The 18,700-nt window shown below is 39.0% G+C and overlaps 2 protein-coding genes across 6 annotated transcripts in view; both read right to left on the bottom strand.

The window, feature by feature from the left end:
* Nucleotides 1–8,076, bottom strand: part of LOC103138648 (low density lipoprotein receptor adapter protein 1-B) — a 42,114-nt gene extending 34,038 nt beyond the window's left edge. The window contains exon 1 of one of the 2 annotated variants that reach the window (XM_007552933.2): nt 7,731–8,076. In XM_007552933.2, the coding sequence (XP_007552995.1) occupies nt 7,731–7,815 (85 nt within the window). In that variant the 5' untranslated portion in view covers nt 7,816–8,076. The remainder of the gene's footprint in view (nt 1–7,730) is intronic. The other variant, XM_007552934.2, reaches the window with a different exon arrangement.
* A 1,420-nt stretch (nt 8,077–9,496) lies between these two features.
* LOC103138696 (E3 ubiquitin-protein ligase RNF19A-like) lies at nt 9,497–18,489 on the bottom strand. 4 transcript variants are annotated; one of them, XM_016671962.1, is made up of 7 exons: nt 18,219–18,489; nt 17,319–17,466; nt 13,831–13,993; nt 13,459–13,573; nt 11,577–11,708; nt 11,133–11,403; nt 9,497–11,043 (listed from the first exon to the last, which is right to left on the bottom strand). In XM_016671962.1, the coding sequence occupies exons 1-7, from the start codon at nt 18,472–18,474 to the stop codon at nt 10,773–10,775; spliced, it is 1,356 nt and encodes a 451-aa protein (XP_016527448.1). In that variant the 5' UTR covers nt 18,475–18,489; the 3' UTR covers nt 9,497–10,772. The 4 variants fall into 4 exon arrangements, with proteins under 4 accessions (XP_016527448.1, XP_016527449.1, XP_007553066.1 ...); XM_016671963.1 differs by having other exon boundaries at nt 9,497–11,040; XM_007553004.2 differs by having other exon boundaries at nt 11,133–11,382.
* Between the last annotated feature and the right edge of the window lie 211 nt (nt 18,490–18,700).

Genomic DNA, 18,700 nt, shown 5'->3' with positions numbered 1-18,700 from the left:
AAGGAAGATTGTTTAAAACCAAAGCCTTTAGTATTTCTCTCTCAGAAGAGAAAGAACTGCAAAAATAAACAGAGTGAGGCAGCAGAAATGCCCGAACTCTGGATATCGATCAGTTGCTGAACACAGCAAATCTGGTACTTTAAAACAGAACCGCTTTATCCCTCATCTCATAAAAGAGGCACGCAGAGCTGGTCCCAGTGGACCGAATGTCATGACTCCTGCGTGGCGACCACTTTGTTTTTCTCAATTTGAAGCATATTGTTTGAAACGGGCGGCACAACGCTTGCTTCTGTGAGCATACATCAGTTGACTTTACTAGCAGATATTTGTAATGACATTCATTTTTGACTTATGCGTTTTGATCTTAACCTTCTATTAAGTAAAGAAAGATTTACTGGAATAAATGTCAACAGAAAAAAGAAAAAAAGAAAATTCGCTTTGTGAAAAGTTCTAAAATTGAATGCAGTTTTGCTCTTTCGCATTATGCAACAAAGAAGTTTAAATAATCCGTGCCAACTGCTGTCACACAGATGCAAATGTGCAGACTGCCAGACCAATGAACTCATGCATGCATTCACTGGAAAATGCAACCTAGAAAAGCACATTTACATCTGGCATCAAAAAGAAAGAAAGAAAACAAACTTATTTAAAAAAGCAACACAACACAGACATTAGCTTTGAAATATACACAAACATTAATGCTGACCTTTTACCTGAAAGCAAATAAGCAAAGGTTTGGTACAATACCGCAGTAACAACAATAGTTGTCGAGGTAGAAGCATGTTTAAATCCAGAAGTTTTTATGTTGGAAGTTTGTCTCCAGAACTGCAGGACAGCTAAGCCCCCGTACTTTATCTATATGTTAAACTGTTAATTCTGCCATTCTAGCACCTCTCTAATTTTGAGAAAATATTAAAAAACTTACTCAAGTCAGAAGGTCTGTTCAATAAACAAGGCTTGCTCCATAGTCAACACTAAAAAATTTGATTAAGATTTTCACCTGCACACCATCTCTGGTTCGAAATTTAAGTTTTTGTGAACCGTTTCTTCTAAATGCTTTGTAAAGAAGCATCTTGACAAGAATTGAGCTATTTGGCCACAATGACAAGAAGTCTCTACTGAGGAGCTAAGAGAAGTCATCAAACTTGGACCACAACTATATCAACTAACAAGACTGGAAAAGCAATTAACTTAATTCCATCAAATGCAAGTATATATTCTGTAAGAAGCTTATTGATAACTGCAAAAAACGTGAAGTTTTGCAATGATCCTCTTGTTACACACTATGCAGTTTTTTAGCGATGTGCCGTCATCTCTCTGCATGGATACATTTGAGCCATTAAGACACATATTTGGTCTCCAAGACGCATTAAGTGACGCAAAAATTCCAAAAGTTGGATCATTGCGAGCCTCTGCCCTCCAGCTGTTCTCTCAGTGGTTTCTGTGATCCATAACGTTTGAGCCCCAAGTCGGAGGGCAGCTCATGCAGGAAATGTTTGGATTTCAAAAGAAGAGTCCGAATGGATGAACAAACAGTGACACTCCTACAGCTTCACTACACTTAAAAAGGACATTAGTCTCAAACACAGTCGTTGAAGCTTCAACAAAGGCAAAAAAAAAAAAAAGGCTTTAGAAACTGTCAAGTTTCATTTCATATTGAACCCAAGTGGAAGAATAAGTCTTGCAAAAATGAGACAAAAAGAAAAGCTGTGCAGAGCTGTCAGCAGAGAGATTTTGCTTTTGACGATAATCTAACTAATAAGATTGTTGGGTGAGGGGAGAGATTTGTCTCATGGGTAACGGAGCTCCTCCGAAGTGGAAAAAGTTAAAAGGTCAAAGTCCTGCAGTGTGTCACAAAACTGCATTGTTGTCCATTAAGCAGGAAAAATTTTCATTGTTTTTTTTTAATTATTATTATTATTTTAAGTTTAAAAATACATTGGTTGGTTAGTGTAACAAACTAAAGATATGAATCAAATAGGGGAGAGGAAAAAGCCAAAAGACACCCAAAGAGCTTTCGAAATCATCCTGCTGATATGCAAAGTCTTCTAATGACTTTAATTTATCAGGTCAAAGCAAGTCATTAATACCAGACAATATCGATAACTTCTGATCACTGCAATAAGGAAGACAAGTTTCATTTTTTAAAGCCTCCTACTTGACAGCTCATTAGCAACTCTTGATCGTCTAATATGGCGACAGAATATTATTAGAGATGCTGATGAGCAAGTCAGTATGAATAATGTAGACAAGAGAGAAATATCTACAGAATTAAATCAGTGTGGGCCATGCTAAAGAAGGGCAGCAAAGGTAAATGAATAAGATTTATGAAATGATCTGATAGAAACAACTTATGTCATGTAGCATCTGAAATCATAAACAAAGAAAGCTTATAAGAAGTTGATATGAAAGCAAGCGTCACCTCAGACTGAACTGTTGTGCTTTAGAGTACAATGTTCAAATTACCCAGGACCTAATTTGCATTGACATTATGCTGGAAAAAGGGAATACTAAGAACAAATGTCATTTATTTTGTTTTGCATACAAGATTTCCTAGGGAACACAAAGTAGCCCTCATCATATTCCATGTTAAACGGAAAGTTTGGATTTTCTAAGAGAGATTCCTTACCTGGAGTATCATTGCTATGAGTTTATAGACCAACAGCTAGTCAATACCACATTTTAGATGGTGATAGCAACATAAAACAAACCAAACTGGAAAAGTCGATATTTTATCTCATGAAATGCTGTGAAAACTAACATTAGTGAATATGAACTCCAGTCTTCAGGACCTGGTGCTTGAGGTCCATCATGCAGCGTATCCCAGGCTTAAAGCAGCTGATTCAAAGTCATCAAGACCTGCAGAGGCCTGCAAAGTAACTATTCATTTGAGTCAGGTTTGCTGAACCAGAAAAACATATTAAGCATACAGGAAAGCAGCTATTGAGGAATGAAGTTGAAAATCCCTGTTCTCCACTTCACAGGTGGCTGTTGCTAAGTTTGTGCCTGTTTAACTTAGCCAAGCTATGCACATCTGTCCCCAGCAGTGATTTCTAAGTCTGGCAAAAGTGCAAGAAAGTTTGGGATTGTGCATCTGGGTGTCAATCGTGCAAAGGTGGTATGTTCCAGTACATTTTCACCTCCCAAGTACTGGATTGGGAGATTTCTTTCAAATACCAAAGTCTTCAGCATTATAGACGACATTTTAGTTGCAGTTCGCAACTTCAGTAAGCAAGCTGAGGCTATGCGTGTAAAAAGCATCAAGTGGTGTAGTTTGGGTGTCGTCAATAGGTATTCCTCTTTCAATTTAAACATTTTAGCCACAAACTGATCTGTCTTCAATTTAAGGACTGAGGCAATACTTAAAATGTAGCATTTTGGGTCTCACTAGAAAACTGGACACTGTGCAGCTAGTCACAGTTAATGATCGTAAAATGTCTCTTCTTGGATAATAAACATTTTGTTGTATTACGGGCTGATGTTAGAATAATTTCCCTCAGCTAAAAGGCATAATTTGTAAAAAAAAAAAAAAAGAAAAAAAAGTTTTTCACTAGGTTAGAGTTCACTTTTTTTCCCCTAATCCAACCACACTCAGTCAGCACTTAGCAGATTTTTCCCAGTATTACTGATGATGCCTTTTACGTTCTCTTCATCTTCCGTCAAAGAATTTTCAGTGCACATTTGTCTTAGCATTTTTTTGCTCTATAATTACTTCCTGTGCCATAGTTAGAGGAACCATGAAGACTCCAGTGCACACATCATGTCACAATGACATGAGCCTCGCCGACTCAGTGGTTCTTCAGACTTAATGAGCTATTGAGAGATAATTGCTCCTTCAGGGCAGCCGTAGTTGACACCAGTGACTCCGGCATGTCATTCAGTCAAACCACTGACGGTTCCAGTCCCACTGCAGGCTCTATTTAATGTCAGAGATCACAAACAGTCAAATATAATCCCTGGTCGATCCATTTACATCAACTCGTTCTTTTTTTCTAAGCTACAAAGCACAGCAAGATGAAAAAAAAAAAAAGCATACTCAGTTTTTATACGCGCGTTATGGGTCACAGCGAACGAAACATAATACACTTTGACAACTACAAGACTATTTACAAAAAAACAACACTAAACCTGAAGGACAAAGTCTTATTGGATTAAACCCAAAAGCGAGTGCATTTTGGATTGATGTTGACAGCGCAGGGACACGCGTTAGTTGCCGAGGGCACCCGATGTCTGAGACTCAGAAAAGGCCCTTGATGCTGTAGCATGAAGTGGTCCAAGGGATGGTTGGACTCCCAAGTACAAGCTGTGTCCTTGTCCACCCCGACTTGGGTTTTGACCTCAGCAGACAACAGACGGCAGCAAAGGGCCGTGACACAGTCATGCGCCGAGCGTTACGAGTTTTTCTGGAGAAAATAAGCCAGGCATGTGAAAGTCGTCTGAAATTGTTGGTAAGAAAGAAGAAAAAAATTATTTTCTTTTTGTGCGTTTGTGCACAAAAATTATTTTATTATTATTATTATTATCCATTTTATCATTGTATTCCTGGAAACAAATGTTTCATATTCACAATTAAAAGTAAACACAAATATGCAGTACATATAACTTCCGACTAGAGTTGTTTTTGTTTTTTTTCCTTGGTAAATTGCAGGACATAAATATTTGACTAATTTCTAAACTTTAATCCACCTACTGGATGGGACTGCGCCTGACAGATGCACCGTTACCTTATTTGCATTCTGACAGCCAGCTTTGACACATTGCTGCAAGCTGGCACACAAACGCCTGTCCTCTCAGTAAATTGCCTGCTAAGTAGCTTCGGGACGTCAGCAGTCACCCGTGTTGTCTGTGAACGAAGTGTTCATGTTTTTTCCAGCCTGGTTCCTCCAGTGGTTCACAGATACAAACTGCCTCTGCCACCAGATGCTGAAATCCAACTGGCTTTTGCTCTGACCCTGTCAATCTATTTTTTTACTTCAGTGTCCATGGCAAAAAATAAATAAATAAATAAAACAATAAAACAAAAGCACAATTCAGATCGTTCTGCTGACAATGTGACACACTGGCTTTTTCATGATGGGAAGACGATGCCTCGTCTGTGAGCTTTTGTCATCACACAGCGAACATTGTTTTCCTACCACTTTGGAAGTGGGGCGGAGGGGCGCATCGATTCAAAATGCATCCAGAATTTTCAGATGACTCAGTACAAACTGTAAATAAACGAGAAAACTTTTTGCTTTGTTCAGAATTGAATAATTCATGTAGTAATATATATATATATATATTTTTTTTTTTTTTAAAAAGCCAAAAGACGCCAAGGAGGTCTTTGTGGATTTTAAATTAATTAGTTGTGTTTAATGACAGCCGACACGGGTAGCGGATTAGTCATAAAGCAGCATGCTAGCATTTAGAGGCTTACAGGCAGTGCGGCTGCAGGAAGGAAGCTTTAGAGATCACATTTGACACAGTGGTGAAACAGCAGGACTGCAGGCGGTGAAAATCTGTCAGCAAAGGTGGGATGAGGTTTGTTTCAATGACTCTTCACTCAGGCACTCGCCACTTCCTCTCATTTGTCGGCTAACACGAATCCACCTGAGATGCAGAACGTTTTGCTTTTTCCAGCCCCCTTCCAGCAGTCAGATGTTTTTTTTTGTTTTTTTTTTACCTCACATGAGGTAAGCATAAAGCATAAAGCAAATGCAGGTGCATGATAATTAGCATTTCTGCCCAGAAGGCTGCAGAAATCCATCTCCTCTCAAATGTACCTCCCATGTTCATTAGATAACATTGACATGGACTTTTACTACCCACTTCTACTTGAACCCTTTTCAGACCAACTCAAAAGTAGGAATGCAAGAAAAGGCTAAACAGCATTATACAATATTTTTTCTTAAATATTGAGCTAAAAATAGAAGACGCATCCATATTTTCATCACTCCTTTCTTTCTCCTGCACTTATGTCAATTTTTCCAAACGCTTTCTAAGACCTTTATCATCTGGGTCACTCCCATTCAAGTCATTTAGGGGAATCTACAGCAATGAAGCTGAAAATACTACTGGCACGCAAAACGTACATTTCCGATACTTTCTAATACGTCAGCTAGCAATTGTTGCATTTCCTTTGAGCTATTAATAGTTTTCACCCCGATATCGTCATTAAAGTATTTTTGCCATATAATGTTGAGGTCTAATTCAAGGCAGAAGGCAAAATAAGAAATGCAAGCTTGACAGACATGGGGGGAAAAAAAGCAACACGTTGAATGCATGGACTTTTACTACCATGAATGAGCCTCATTCATGGCTCATGTTAGTCAGAAGTTTTGACTAATCGCTAAGGCATTTTAAAACTAATCACCTTTGGTGAACAGTGTGAAATTAAGATTTAATTTTACTTTGCAGCCAAGTGTGAAGTGGAGAAAAAAAAAAACCTTTTAAAGTAATAGAACTGTAGTAATGATCGTGTGTTGAGGAACTGAGACTGTGTTAGTTTTACTTGATACTCCCTGGTTAAATAATAACTGAAATATCATACTTATTTCATGCAACTTATTAGGTTTGCGTCCAATGTAAATGCTAAATGTTAGAAAGTGATAGTAAAATTATTGGAAAAGACCTTATTTGGGTTGAAATCCTCCAAAAGCATCATTACTTTTGCTTATTAAAAGTTGGAAAACTAACCATTTCCTTTTGCTATGTGCCACAAATAGACAAATGAAACTTTTTAGATTTCTACACATGCTAATGACTGGCTGTTTCTTTTTGCTTGCTACTGTGTGGTATCATAAAATGTTCAAAACAGAAGTTTACATTCACAATAATAACTTAAGGCTCTTTATTGGACAGGATTCAACGTATTAATTTGCATTTGTATTAACAAAAAAAAGACCAAGGAACGTTGTGAAGATCCAAGAAGAATTGTAGACCCACACAAGTTGGAAAAGTATTTGGAGTCGTAGAAAGCCCCAGAACAGAGACCTTTTAGCCTAATTGAAACAGGCAGCTCCTCACCTGCCAGTTGCACCTGGACAAGACCAAATGGCTTCTGGAGAAAAGTTTTATTTTCTCCACAAGATGGAGGAAAAAGATTAAGAAATTTAGCCACGGTGACAAAAAGTATATTAGAAGGAGTCAAAGTATTGCTTTAATAGCTGTCAAGCACGCTGATGTGTGACTGTCTATTTGACACAGACAATTAATCTCAGTAGCTGGATGACTGTTGGTCACAACTGGATGCTTCAGTACAGTAATCATCCCAAAAACACACCAAAACTGGTTTTGGAGGATAAAGATGCTAACATTAAGCCCTGGTCTAACCAAGTGGCTTCCATGGTAAACGGCTAAATGGTTTTAAAGTAAACTTTGAATTTGTAAGTTCAAAGTTCACAAATGTCCAGTTGTGTCCAATCATGTTTTCAGGAAATTAAATTTAAAAAAATAAATAAATAAATAAAATACTGATCACTTTACTTAAAACACTCTGTGGCCAGTTTTATTGGTCAGGTGTGTCTCTGTAATCTTGTCTCATTCTAGTTAATGCCGTGGTCGCTTTTCTGTAGGAAGCAAGAAATTCATTGCCAAATAAAACAATAATGCAAACACATCTTTACAACAATAAAGGACAGCAGTCCACGTCCTCGTGTTTTTTTCTCTCTCCCTCTTTCTCTGTGTGTGTGACAGATATTTCCTAAATTATATATTTGCAATATGTCCAAACACATAATACTCTCACTCACTTTCATGCTTTGAAGCTCCCCAGGTGTGTCGCGGGACGCCGGGGCTCTTAATGATCGCTCTGCCGGCAGATTTCAGGGCATCCATCCCGAGGTGTGTCCGCTCTCCGGCAGGTGGATTTCCCTCCGTCTCCGCACCACGGGGAGCTAAACGCGGCAGGCTGCGCTCCACTCGACGGCTAAACTCGCCACAGAGGAAAAGGACGAGGGAAGGGAGAAAGAGGCTTCGGGACTCTCCGCTTCTGTGTTCTCTTCCCGGTGAAATGTGCAGCGGAGGGGAAAGAAACCCACGAATCCACTGCACCGTTTCCAAACTTGAGGGCGTGTCCTCAACCTTCAGGAGCCACAGAGCTCCTGAAGGTTCCTCATTAGACGGATTGGCCTCCGTCTAATGAGGAATGAGGGCATGATTACGTTTGAAATGTTTTTTTTTAATAACTTTATGATTGGAAATAAGTTTTGTACCATCGGATTTTGTTGTTTTTAGATGGGTATTTATTTTGTGACGTGTGTTCACACGGTTGAGAATTGTTTCATATATTGGCTGGTTTTTATTTATTATTATTTTTTTGTTTTTTTGTTGTTGTTTTTTCCAGATCAGTGAATATCAATGTACACATTACACTAAACGTAAAGTTTGTTCTTTTTTTCTGGCTAATCCGTTCGATGTTTCTAGTTGTTTTGTTTTGGCTCCATCTAGTGACGGTAATATTTTTCTGCATTGTGAACAAAAATATTTCCTGGTAGACTTTATAGGTTTTTATTATTTTAAAATCATTTTATTTCCACGCAAAATGTAGAAATAAACTTTACGTTTCAGTAAACTGCGTTAAGATAAAAACGCCAATCTGGCAGTTATCCAGTAAACTAACCGAAAAGAAAAAAAGAAATTTAATTTACTCTTACTTTACAGTTTTAAAAAAATTAAAATACTGGGGAAATGATGAATTGGAAATATTTGTTTATGTTTGGAAATAAAAAGCTAAAAAAACTTTTCCTTTTTTCTTTGATGATATTTTTATGAAATGCCTTAGAAATGCCCCACCACAGAAAATGTTTTTTTTTCCTAAAAAGTATTTAAAAGCATAAAAAAATAGACAGAAATAAGGATGCAATCATTAAAATAGTTGCACCTATTGTTTTAATGACTGGATTCGTGTTGCCACAGTCAACTCAAATTATTTATTGACAGGTAAATCCTTTTATCTACATATAAATCACACATAAACTGGTTCACTCAGATGTGATAGTCACATCCTGAGTTTGTTCATTGGCATTTCAGCGTTGGTGCTTTTCTAATGTGTTTTAATATTTAAAAATTAAAGTGAGAAAATCGTGCAACATTTCTCCCTGAACAGGTCTCCACTGTATTTCACAGAAACTCAAATGTACACCCTACACCTAAAAGTGATCTGTTTCCCTAACACACATTTTAAATGTGGGGGGTGAGAGCAGGATGCTTGGAAAAGTCACATTTGTGTGAGAAAAACAAACAAACTCCACACAAAAAGATGCAGAGATAAATCCAAATCCAAGACCTTCTTTCTGTGAGGCCAAAGTACTAACAACTGCACCACCGTGCTGTTCTCATTTCAGACATATGACGCCAAATTCCCACTATGTTTTGAATAAATGTTAACCAGGATTGCCAGCTATCTAAACCTGCCACCTGTTTGGTCTGTAAAAGACCCAATAAGGAAACACAAACCAGCCCAACTCCACCAAAGAAGCATAAAAACCTCGTAAGAAACACACACATACAGCTTTTGTCCTTCAAGGTGAGATCTTTATTCGGTTTCTGTCGACAACCCCGAGGAGGCTTTCATGTCAAGACCACGTTCAGAATTATTTCACACCCTGGAAGTTAAGCAGTGCATGTAAGTCAGGTTGTCCACACAAATCATCTGGAGGGGATGGTTCCAGTTTCGACATGCCGCTGTTGGAGTTCTGGTGACCTCTGAGGGTGACTGGAGTATATTGTTTTCGGCAGCGCACTACTGCAGCTATGCTAACTGGTGCGTATCAGAGAATCTGTGTAGGTTATTGTGGAAACGCTGCCTCTTCTACAGCCACGAAGCTGCAAAAAGTTAAGACTGTGGTGTTTCTGCTGTGTGGCTTTGCATTAAAGTGAGCATTTTTAAAGACTACAAATACATCTCTCTCTCTCTCTCTCTCTCTCTCTCGCTGTCCTCTAAAGCTTGAACTCTTCAAAGGCTTGCCGCGGCACTAAAAGAATGCAAAATGTCAATGCGCTCAGCTGCTTTCCTGGAAGACGGTGGATATGTCTTAGAGTTGTGAGTCCTGGTTTTTGTGGTATCCCGTGTTCTGCACTATTGTCGCAGAACATGTCCGATTCCAGTAATGAACTGAAAGCACAAAGAGAGTTTCAATAACTGCAGCATGCATCTGTTAAAGGCCGTCCATTTCATCTGTGAGCCGCGTCTCAACTGCAACCGAGGACTTGATCGGATAGAAAAAAAGTTCTTCCTTTCTTGCAACATGGCTTGTCAAACATATAAATTAGATTTCTGAGACGATAGCTGTCGGATCCTTCCCCCCGCCCCCCTCTCTTGTAAAATAAATCATGCCATTCGTGGTATAATTAGTTGTAAAGGGTGAGGAAGTAGTGAGGTAAGGTCTAAAAGTGAACAGCCAAATAAAGTGAGGACTTTAAGAAAAGATTTTAAAATAGTGAATGAAAGGTAGTTTGTTTCAGTGAGGATAAAAAAGAAAAAAAAAACAGTCTGAACTCTGAACTAAGTCAGATGTCATGCGTTCCTTGTCTTCTTTATAGTTCTTAGCACTACTTTCTATGTCACAGTCTCATGCTTATATAAACTTGAACACATTCATCTTTTAAATTTGCTCTGTTTGAACCCGCAACTTCCTCAGGGGGAGGTGGAGCGTGAAGGCATCTGGTGGGAGGGACGGCTGTAAAAAGCAGGAGATGGCCCCGGCTGTGGATTCTTAGTTCATCCAAACACGGGTCAGCTCACGGATTTGTCTGTTTTCATTAAACCTTCTTGCATCTCCAGGCGAGGGACCTCATACGTCAACTGCTTCAATAACTTGGAAGGACGTCTCTTCGATTCCTCGTGCTTTCCTTCCGAGTTTTTCTCGTCTGTGAAGGTCCTCTCCGTGTCCTGCTGCTTCCCGTCTTTCGTCCAGTCCTGAGGCACAAGGATAATCTTGGGAGTGTCCCACAGACTCAGCCGACAGGCTTCGGCTTGACAGCATGCTACTTAAGCTGGACTGTCGGCCTCCTCTTGGATGGGTTTCAATTTCTACGCACACTTCAATATTTGTTCCTTCCCTGCTGTAAATCCATATTAAAAAAATAAATAAATAAAAAAATTGTTAGTTTTCAGATGCATTGAAAAATACCAGAAGTTGCTCAATACTCACCTAAAAGTAGGCAATTGTGTTTCATCTAGTCTGCTGTCAGGCACACTTGCGACCTCACAGTCAGACTGGCTGTCCTGCTGGGTGTATCCATGGCGTTTTGTGGCTTCATCCAATCTCACATATCTATCTAAGTCTGGGGGTAGAGTGCTCGTACTCGGTAGGATGCCCACTTCCTGTACACTGACTCTGACTTCCTGGACACTGGTGTCACTGAGGGCTGGGTTGTTCTGGCCCGTCCAGTGATCAGTGACTACATGAGAGAATAGAAGATCTATAAGAGAAGTTGAAACTACATCAGACGGGGCAGGAATTAGGAATTATGTGCTACTTTGTGTTGGTCTTCCACATAAAAATCTAGCAGAATTTACTTAATTTTTGTTTTGTTTTTTTTGTTTTTTTACAATTCATGAATATACTATGCACTATGAAACATTGTGCACTCACAGCTTGCCAAATCCTCCAGCTGTATCTTGTTGGTTTCAGGAGGGTCAGTCTGGGGTCGGCACCAGCCGTTCCTACAGAGCGACATGGGAACGACCCCATAGACATACGTCAGCATTAGCGGCACTCCCACACCTGAAAGACAACAAAATATGCGACATTGAATTTGTGAAGCATTATCAAAATAGGTTTATCAATCGAGTCAGAAAATCTGAACATCGCACAACATTTTGGCAGCATGGTTTTCCCATTTACGCTTCCTAAATTCCCACACTTTTCTATAAGGGATATCTTGTTTGATTTTTGCATGGTTTGTCCAGTGTTTTCCAAATAATTCTAATCAAAAGTAATTTTGTGTTTACTCATATGAAAAGCAGGTCTCTGCATATCTTCCAGTGATTTTACAGAAGAGACAGTTCTGTCTTGCTCGTGTCATTGAAGCTATTCTGTATAAATAAAAGGTGAAATAAAGTAAAGATTTTGTTTACAGAATCATAATTTTACCAAATGTAGAAGTGTAACAGGTTTATTTTTTTTATTCTAGAGCAAACCAGCTTCCATCAAGGGCAACGTGACAATGCAAAGTAAGATAAACTGGAAGTTAACATTCTTCAGGATAAATTGATTTTAGCTTGGATAATAAACTTTGACTTGAACATAGCCTAGTGTAAGATGAAAAACCAAAAACAAAAGCGTAATACCCTTTTTTCTTTTTTTTCCATCATTTTCAACAATTAAAACAGCTACAGAAAACTAACACAAGAGGGAGCCATTCCTTTTTAATCCTAAACTGGAAGCTTAAAGGAGATTTATTTTTTGTTTCTTTATCCTTTATACAGTTTTCTGAAACCGCAGCTAATAGATAAGCGGAAAATACTAACACAGCTTTGACACAGCAATAAAAGAGAGGTGGACCACCAGGCAAACATGCACAGTGCAAATTAATCACACCGTAAATGTCAAATTACGTTTTGCATGTTTGATTTGTGCCCACTTGTTTTCAGAACCTTGAACAAAGTGCTTTCAGCAGGGCCCCCCCAATGCTATGATCAGCAACCTCGCCATGCTGCGTGATTATGCAACTCAGTGCCGTGTGCGATAGGAATTTGGGAACACAAAGCCGAGCTCCAAATAAACAAAGGGACATCATTAACGCAGCCAGAACACTGGGCCGCTATTGACTCAGCAAGAGAGTGTGAGAGCAGGGTAAGAGAACAAACGAGCCAACCAAACAATTCAGAGAGAGAGAAAGAGAGAGAGAGAGGGGAGAGAAAGAAGTGAACGTGTGGGATTTTAAGTGCGTCTCAGTCACAAAGCAAAAACAACAACACTGTTTGTGAACAAAATAAAAGTTGATCAGCGGTAACAACACAAAATGCAAGAGGTGTTAATGGGAAAACATAAGGAGTCAGAAGCTGGGATGCAGACAGAGGGTCAGAAGTAGGGGCAGAAAACTGGTGCAGCTTCATTTTTTACAGTGTGTGTTCCAATGGAAGATCACTCATCGTAATGCAAAGACTATTATGAAGATATGAAAATAATTTAAACATCAGCACGTGAGAATTTATACAGCTTACCATAGTCGTAGTCATGTGATTTATTTGTGATTGCAAATAAATCCGGGTATGAACCACATTATCATGCTGTTGTTTTTGAAGTTGGGGTACGGATTAAAAATGGTTTAGTTTACATCGACTACATTCTGATAATGACTACTGTTTAATTTAAAGTTGATGTGGAAAAATCAAACAAATAAAAAAAAATAGTATTTTGTTTTTAGACTTATCAGATTTAGGGTTTAATATTTTTTGTATACACATTTACCAGTATACACAACAATAACACCCAAAAAATTTAATACTTATCTTTAAGCATTTTTACTTACCCACTGTGACAGCTGCTATTACTGGCGACACAAACACGGACATCATCACCCCACTTGCCACAGTTAAGTAGTGCTTACTTCCTGAGATATTGTTTTTCTTGCAACGACCATGGACCTGGAAGGCAATAAATTAGAAACAAATTGCCTCATGGAAATTTAATTTGTTCCTTCTTGTTGTTCTCCATCTGTGCAACCACTTATCCGAATCCACTAACAAACTCCAGCAGAATACAAAAGAGGACAATCCGACAAAAGCAGCCTGAGGTTGTCTTCAACTACCACTGATATGTAGTAAGTATATGGTAAGTTGTTAAGCAACTGCTTGAATTCTTATTTTCCTGTCAATAAATAGTTTTTGCCATGATTGCTTACCTTACGGCCCATGTAGATTGGTATACCCACTATAATGACTGGGATGGCGATGCCTGCTATAAGAGAGATGACCACAGGTGCTCCGAGCAACATGCCCACCTGCCACAGTACTTTTCGAGTTTGAGACCATGGCTTCTTCCCCCAAAATGTACATCCTGAGGGACTGAAACACACAAGACACACACAATTCAGCTCAATTCAAACATATTCTATTAATCCCCAAGAGAAATGAAATGTTGTAACTCAAGCCATCTAAGATTTTTTTTTATCATCGATGGTGACTGCTGTCATATCTCCTGTAGAGGTCTGTTTTTCAGCAGATCTGAAGGAGCCTCTGACTGAGGACACTCTTGTTGTATTACTCTCTTGTGATCAGGATGTCCAGACCTTCCGATTATGTTCTTCTTGTTATGAAGCATCCCTGTTTGCCCAATCCTATCTAGAGGCTCCAGAATAGTCCCCAGAAAAATCACTGAACCGTAATCTGTCCGATAATGAATGGTAAATGTCCTGCGTTTGTACAGCGCTTTATCAGGTCTGAGGACTCCAGAGCACTCTAATAGTCACATCAGCAGTGACCTATTGATGCCGATGTGAACCTCTCAGCTGGCAAATCTATGGTCCAGAAATAAACAATGACTATATTAAAAACTGTTAAGATTAGCGCAGAAAGTGTAGCGCTTCACAATATTTTGAATCACAGTCACCATTACAATATTGGTGTGTGCAATATGGCAATCGAAAGGGACTGCTTGGACATAACATGGTAGGACGCTCTTGTTAAAGTGTTTAGACATTCACGCATTGGATATCAATAATATCTATGGGCAGTTGGATGGTTTCTAACTGCCTTTAATGCTACAAAGCATCCAAAACTTTAGAGACTGAGATCCTGGCATTCTTGAAGAGTGGTGGACACATTGTGCAAAGAAATGCAGGTGGCAACAAAATGGAGGTTAACCATAATTAGTATAACCATCCCAATCTGCAGAAATTTGCAGAATTTTTTTTTTCTTTTTATATCCTGAAGCCCTACAAAGGTCAACAAAATCCCTAAACTGTTTTTGCTGTTGTTTTTTCCCCAATATATTAGTCTTATTCAACAATAAATGAAAAAAAAAAACATGCATTCACAAAACTATGTTGATTAGTTCGTTTTCCATAAAATAAGCAACCAGGATGTGCACAGTCATACTGACATCAATTTACTGGAAATATCACAAACACGCCCTACCATATTGAAGTTTTATTCTTACGGAAACAAGTGCAATAAATCACAGCAAATAACAAAATAATAATATCTGAGACGGCATGTCTCATTCTTTTCAATACTCCATTACTCATTCACTGTGTTTATATAGCCATTAACCATTTTTAAATGTATTTGTCTTCCAGAATTATCAACGGTGGGAGCAAATCTCAACATGTGATGTTACTTTTGGTTAAAGTGTTTTTATTACAGAAAAGACTAGGTTACTTTTAACACAGTTCTTTTGAAGGTGAGATCCCAACACTGGCCTAAATCGTGCTAATGCCTAATATCCAGCTTTGGTTTAATGCTCTAATCATACGTGGAGAAATTGTTAACTGACTAATGCTTTTCTGCGTAATTAAAGCAATAATTGGCTTGGAGGTTCAGGGGTGGCAACATAAAGGGCACAGACTGCACCCAAGGGCTATTTCTTGCAGTGTCTAATTGTTTCTCAGCAGCAAAAGTCACTTTGGGGAATTATAGTGAGCTATTATTATTGTTCTCTGTTGCACTGAACTAGCAGATTCACTGTGCGGTCCTTAAGACTGCACCCTTCAGCAGAACATTTACTGTAATTGCAATGCAAGAGACAAACAAGTAAGGAGGAGAAGGACAAGGGCAGGAGGATATCTGGAAGTGTTTCTCGTCTAAAAGAGCTGACACATGCAGCCACCCTAAGTCAAAGAATCGAACACCGATGAAAAGATTACAAGGCACCCACACATGTTTTCTCAGTAACGCTAAAATCGACCCCACCACAATGGAAATATGTTGGTGCATTAAGCAGGCTGAGTGATGGGAAGCTAGCAGCAGCTTCTTTCCAGGACTGAAAAATCAATGGAAAATTATGTTTAAACCAATGCAGCTTTTTTTTTGTTTGTTTGTTTGTTTGTTTTTTAAACAATGTTGCTGACAGGCTTAATTTTTCAGCATAAACTGGGTGTTTCCAAACACATCTGTTTGTTGTGACGATGGTCTACATAAATTGTTCTTCAAGAAAAGAATACAGTCACATCACGTTCTGCTAGAGTTTGAGATGCACTTAACAAGCGAAGAAGAGAGATTCTATAATTACTAGAAGTGACGTTTTTGATGAATAAGTGGACTACAATACGAAACAAATTCAACAGCCTCACAATGTTGCTGTGATAGAAACTGTGAGGTATTTAATGTAATTACACTTCCCAGTGCTATAGTAGAGTACCTTACAATGGCAAATTGATACAGTCTAAAAGCCCTGTCCCTATAATGCATACTACATAGCACCGAAGAGCTTAATTTAATGCAACAAAAGCCTGCACTTGTAGTAAATCAAAGGATTTGCGCAATGTGAAGCATTATAACAGAGCGGAAGCTATATTTCAGCTACGAACTTCACTGAGCTCTCTCTGTGCATCAGATCATCCTAAACAGATTCAAACATAGTGTAAATTAGTCCGATAATAATTGTTTCGGATGGCTTGGGAGAAAATCGTGAAATAAATAAAACATAACGTTGGATTATATATGTCAAAAAAATAAATTTAAAAAAAAGTGGATGCAGCATTGCCCATTGTATGAAGACTCGCAAATGTGTGAAGCTACCATCAAAGCAGATAAAACGTAGCAGTGATAAAAGCAGCCATCGGGTCGCTGTATTTTCCTGGGACATTTCCATTAAATTGATTCTGCCTGGTGTTCTTTGCAAAAGACCTCAGACCCCTTGAACTTGTACAGGTTTTTGTTGCGCTACAACCACGAATCTTAATGGATTTTATGTGGATTTTATGTGATAGGCCGACAGAAAGTAGTGCGTAACTAAGAAAGATAAATCCAGTTACAGGTACTGTACAAAAGAGCTTAGTGCAACCACCTGGCTTCAGATGTCCTCTAAAAAAAACACAGTGAGTCAATATAGAGTTCATCTGAACACCAGAGCAAAATGAGGTCCTCTATCCACTTGGTGGGGGAGGAAAGTTTCTAACATTTCAACTGATCAGATATTCTGTATACATACAGTAAATTATGGACAGGTAACACAAATTCTTACATCTGCTTCTCGGCCTGCCGAAGCTGGTGCAACTGTCAAGCTCTGGTAAGAATGGTGAGATGTAAATATCCTCACCAGAGGGGGATGTGTTAAAGACTCGCTGAAATCAGCTGTGCACGTGATAATTTGTTGCTGCGCTAGACTTACAATGTGCTGCATGTGGCTCACCGTACTGAGGCGACACGGTAAGACTGCGAGCAGGAATACCTGAGGTAGTGCACATCAGTGATCTCCTGCATACACAGCCAGCAGAACTGACAGGCACACACAGTGCAGTTCATGCGGTTACAGCTGCCATCATTAGTCTTCATGATGTAGGCGCCACAGCGAGGACATGCCTTGATCTCCTCTGCATCTGTAACAGAATAAAAGCGGACAACGAGAACTCGACACAGCTGCTTTCTGACCGCAAACAGATTCACTTTGCATCTTAATCTATTGATAAAGCAACTAGCAAATTTAAGAAAAAGCCATTTATGTAATTGCCTATGCTACAGTGCGTATCTATTTTGTAGCGGAAACAAGTCTGTCAATTGCAGTGCCGTTCAACTTTATGACACTACAGGTGTAAAACATTTAGAAATAAATAATATTTTACAAGTTGTTTGTTATCTATTTATATCAGGCAGCTTCAAAAAATTTGCTCTTTTTTAAATATGAATACTCTTTAATGGTTTCCAGAGAGATTTTCAATCACCCCACGGTATGGTTTTTATTTATTTACTTTAAGGTTTTTTGAACAGTGGTGCATAAAAAACTTCTGTCTTGGTTTTACTGAATTTTAGAGCTGACACATATGAAGATAAGGTACGACTTTTATATTACTGTGACGCCTACTGTAATCTACAACAGTAGGTGCCAAATAAGTTTGTCTAAATAAGTTGCCAAAAATGTTCATGAGTCCATGTGTCTGATTTTGTTTTCAATCTAAAGTCAGAAATGTGGAAAAAGAACCACAATTAAATTTTCTTTTTGGTCGACATTTGAAGCTTTTCACTCATCACTGCCAGAGCGACCGACAATTGAAGAGGGCACATCCTAACGTTAAATTCTTACCACCCTTTCCAAACCAAGGTCTCAACAGTCAAAATCTGCTTCCAAGTTTACCTCCTCCTGGTTCTTCATTGAAGACATACATCGCAGAGGCATCATTTCCACCTGACGCGTGGCGGGCACGCTGACGCCGCGCCTGGTCGCACGTCTGGTTGGGGTGCCACAGCTGTCGACAGTGGTAGCAGAACTCCGTGTCGCATCCCTCGCGGCCGCAGCTCAGCTTGGGACACTCTGCGCAGCCGTAAGCTATGACCGCGTAGCTGTAATTCAGAAAAGGGACGCAATTTAATGCCAGCTCTACGTGCCTCATTTTGTTGCCCTAAGTTGAAAGACTCAAAGAAGTTGTGGAGGAATTTGATGTTTTATGAGAAGATAAGTAAGAGTGTTCAAAAGAGTATGTGATCATGGATCAAATGCTGGGGAATGTGAGCGATTTGAAAGCCAAACGTTATATTTTATTTTTTTTTTTATCCTGCTGGCATTTTCAGCTCTGTGATGTTTTCTAGTTTGACTGGATCAAACAAGTTGGAGGCCAC

The sequence above is a fragment of the Poecilia formosa genome, unplaced genomic scaffold (genome assembly GCF_000485575.1).
Source record: "Poecilia formosa unplaced genomic scaffold, Poecilia_formosa-5.1.2 Scaffold53, whole genome shotgun sequence".
NCBI lineage: Eukaryota > Metazoa > Chordata > Actinopteri > Cyprinodontiformes > Poeciliidae > Poecilia > Poecilia formosa.
Note: the sequence above shows the minus strand (reverse complement) of the source record. Positions and strands in the feature narration are given on the sequence as shown.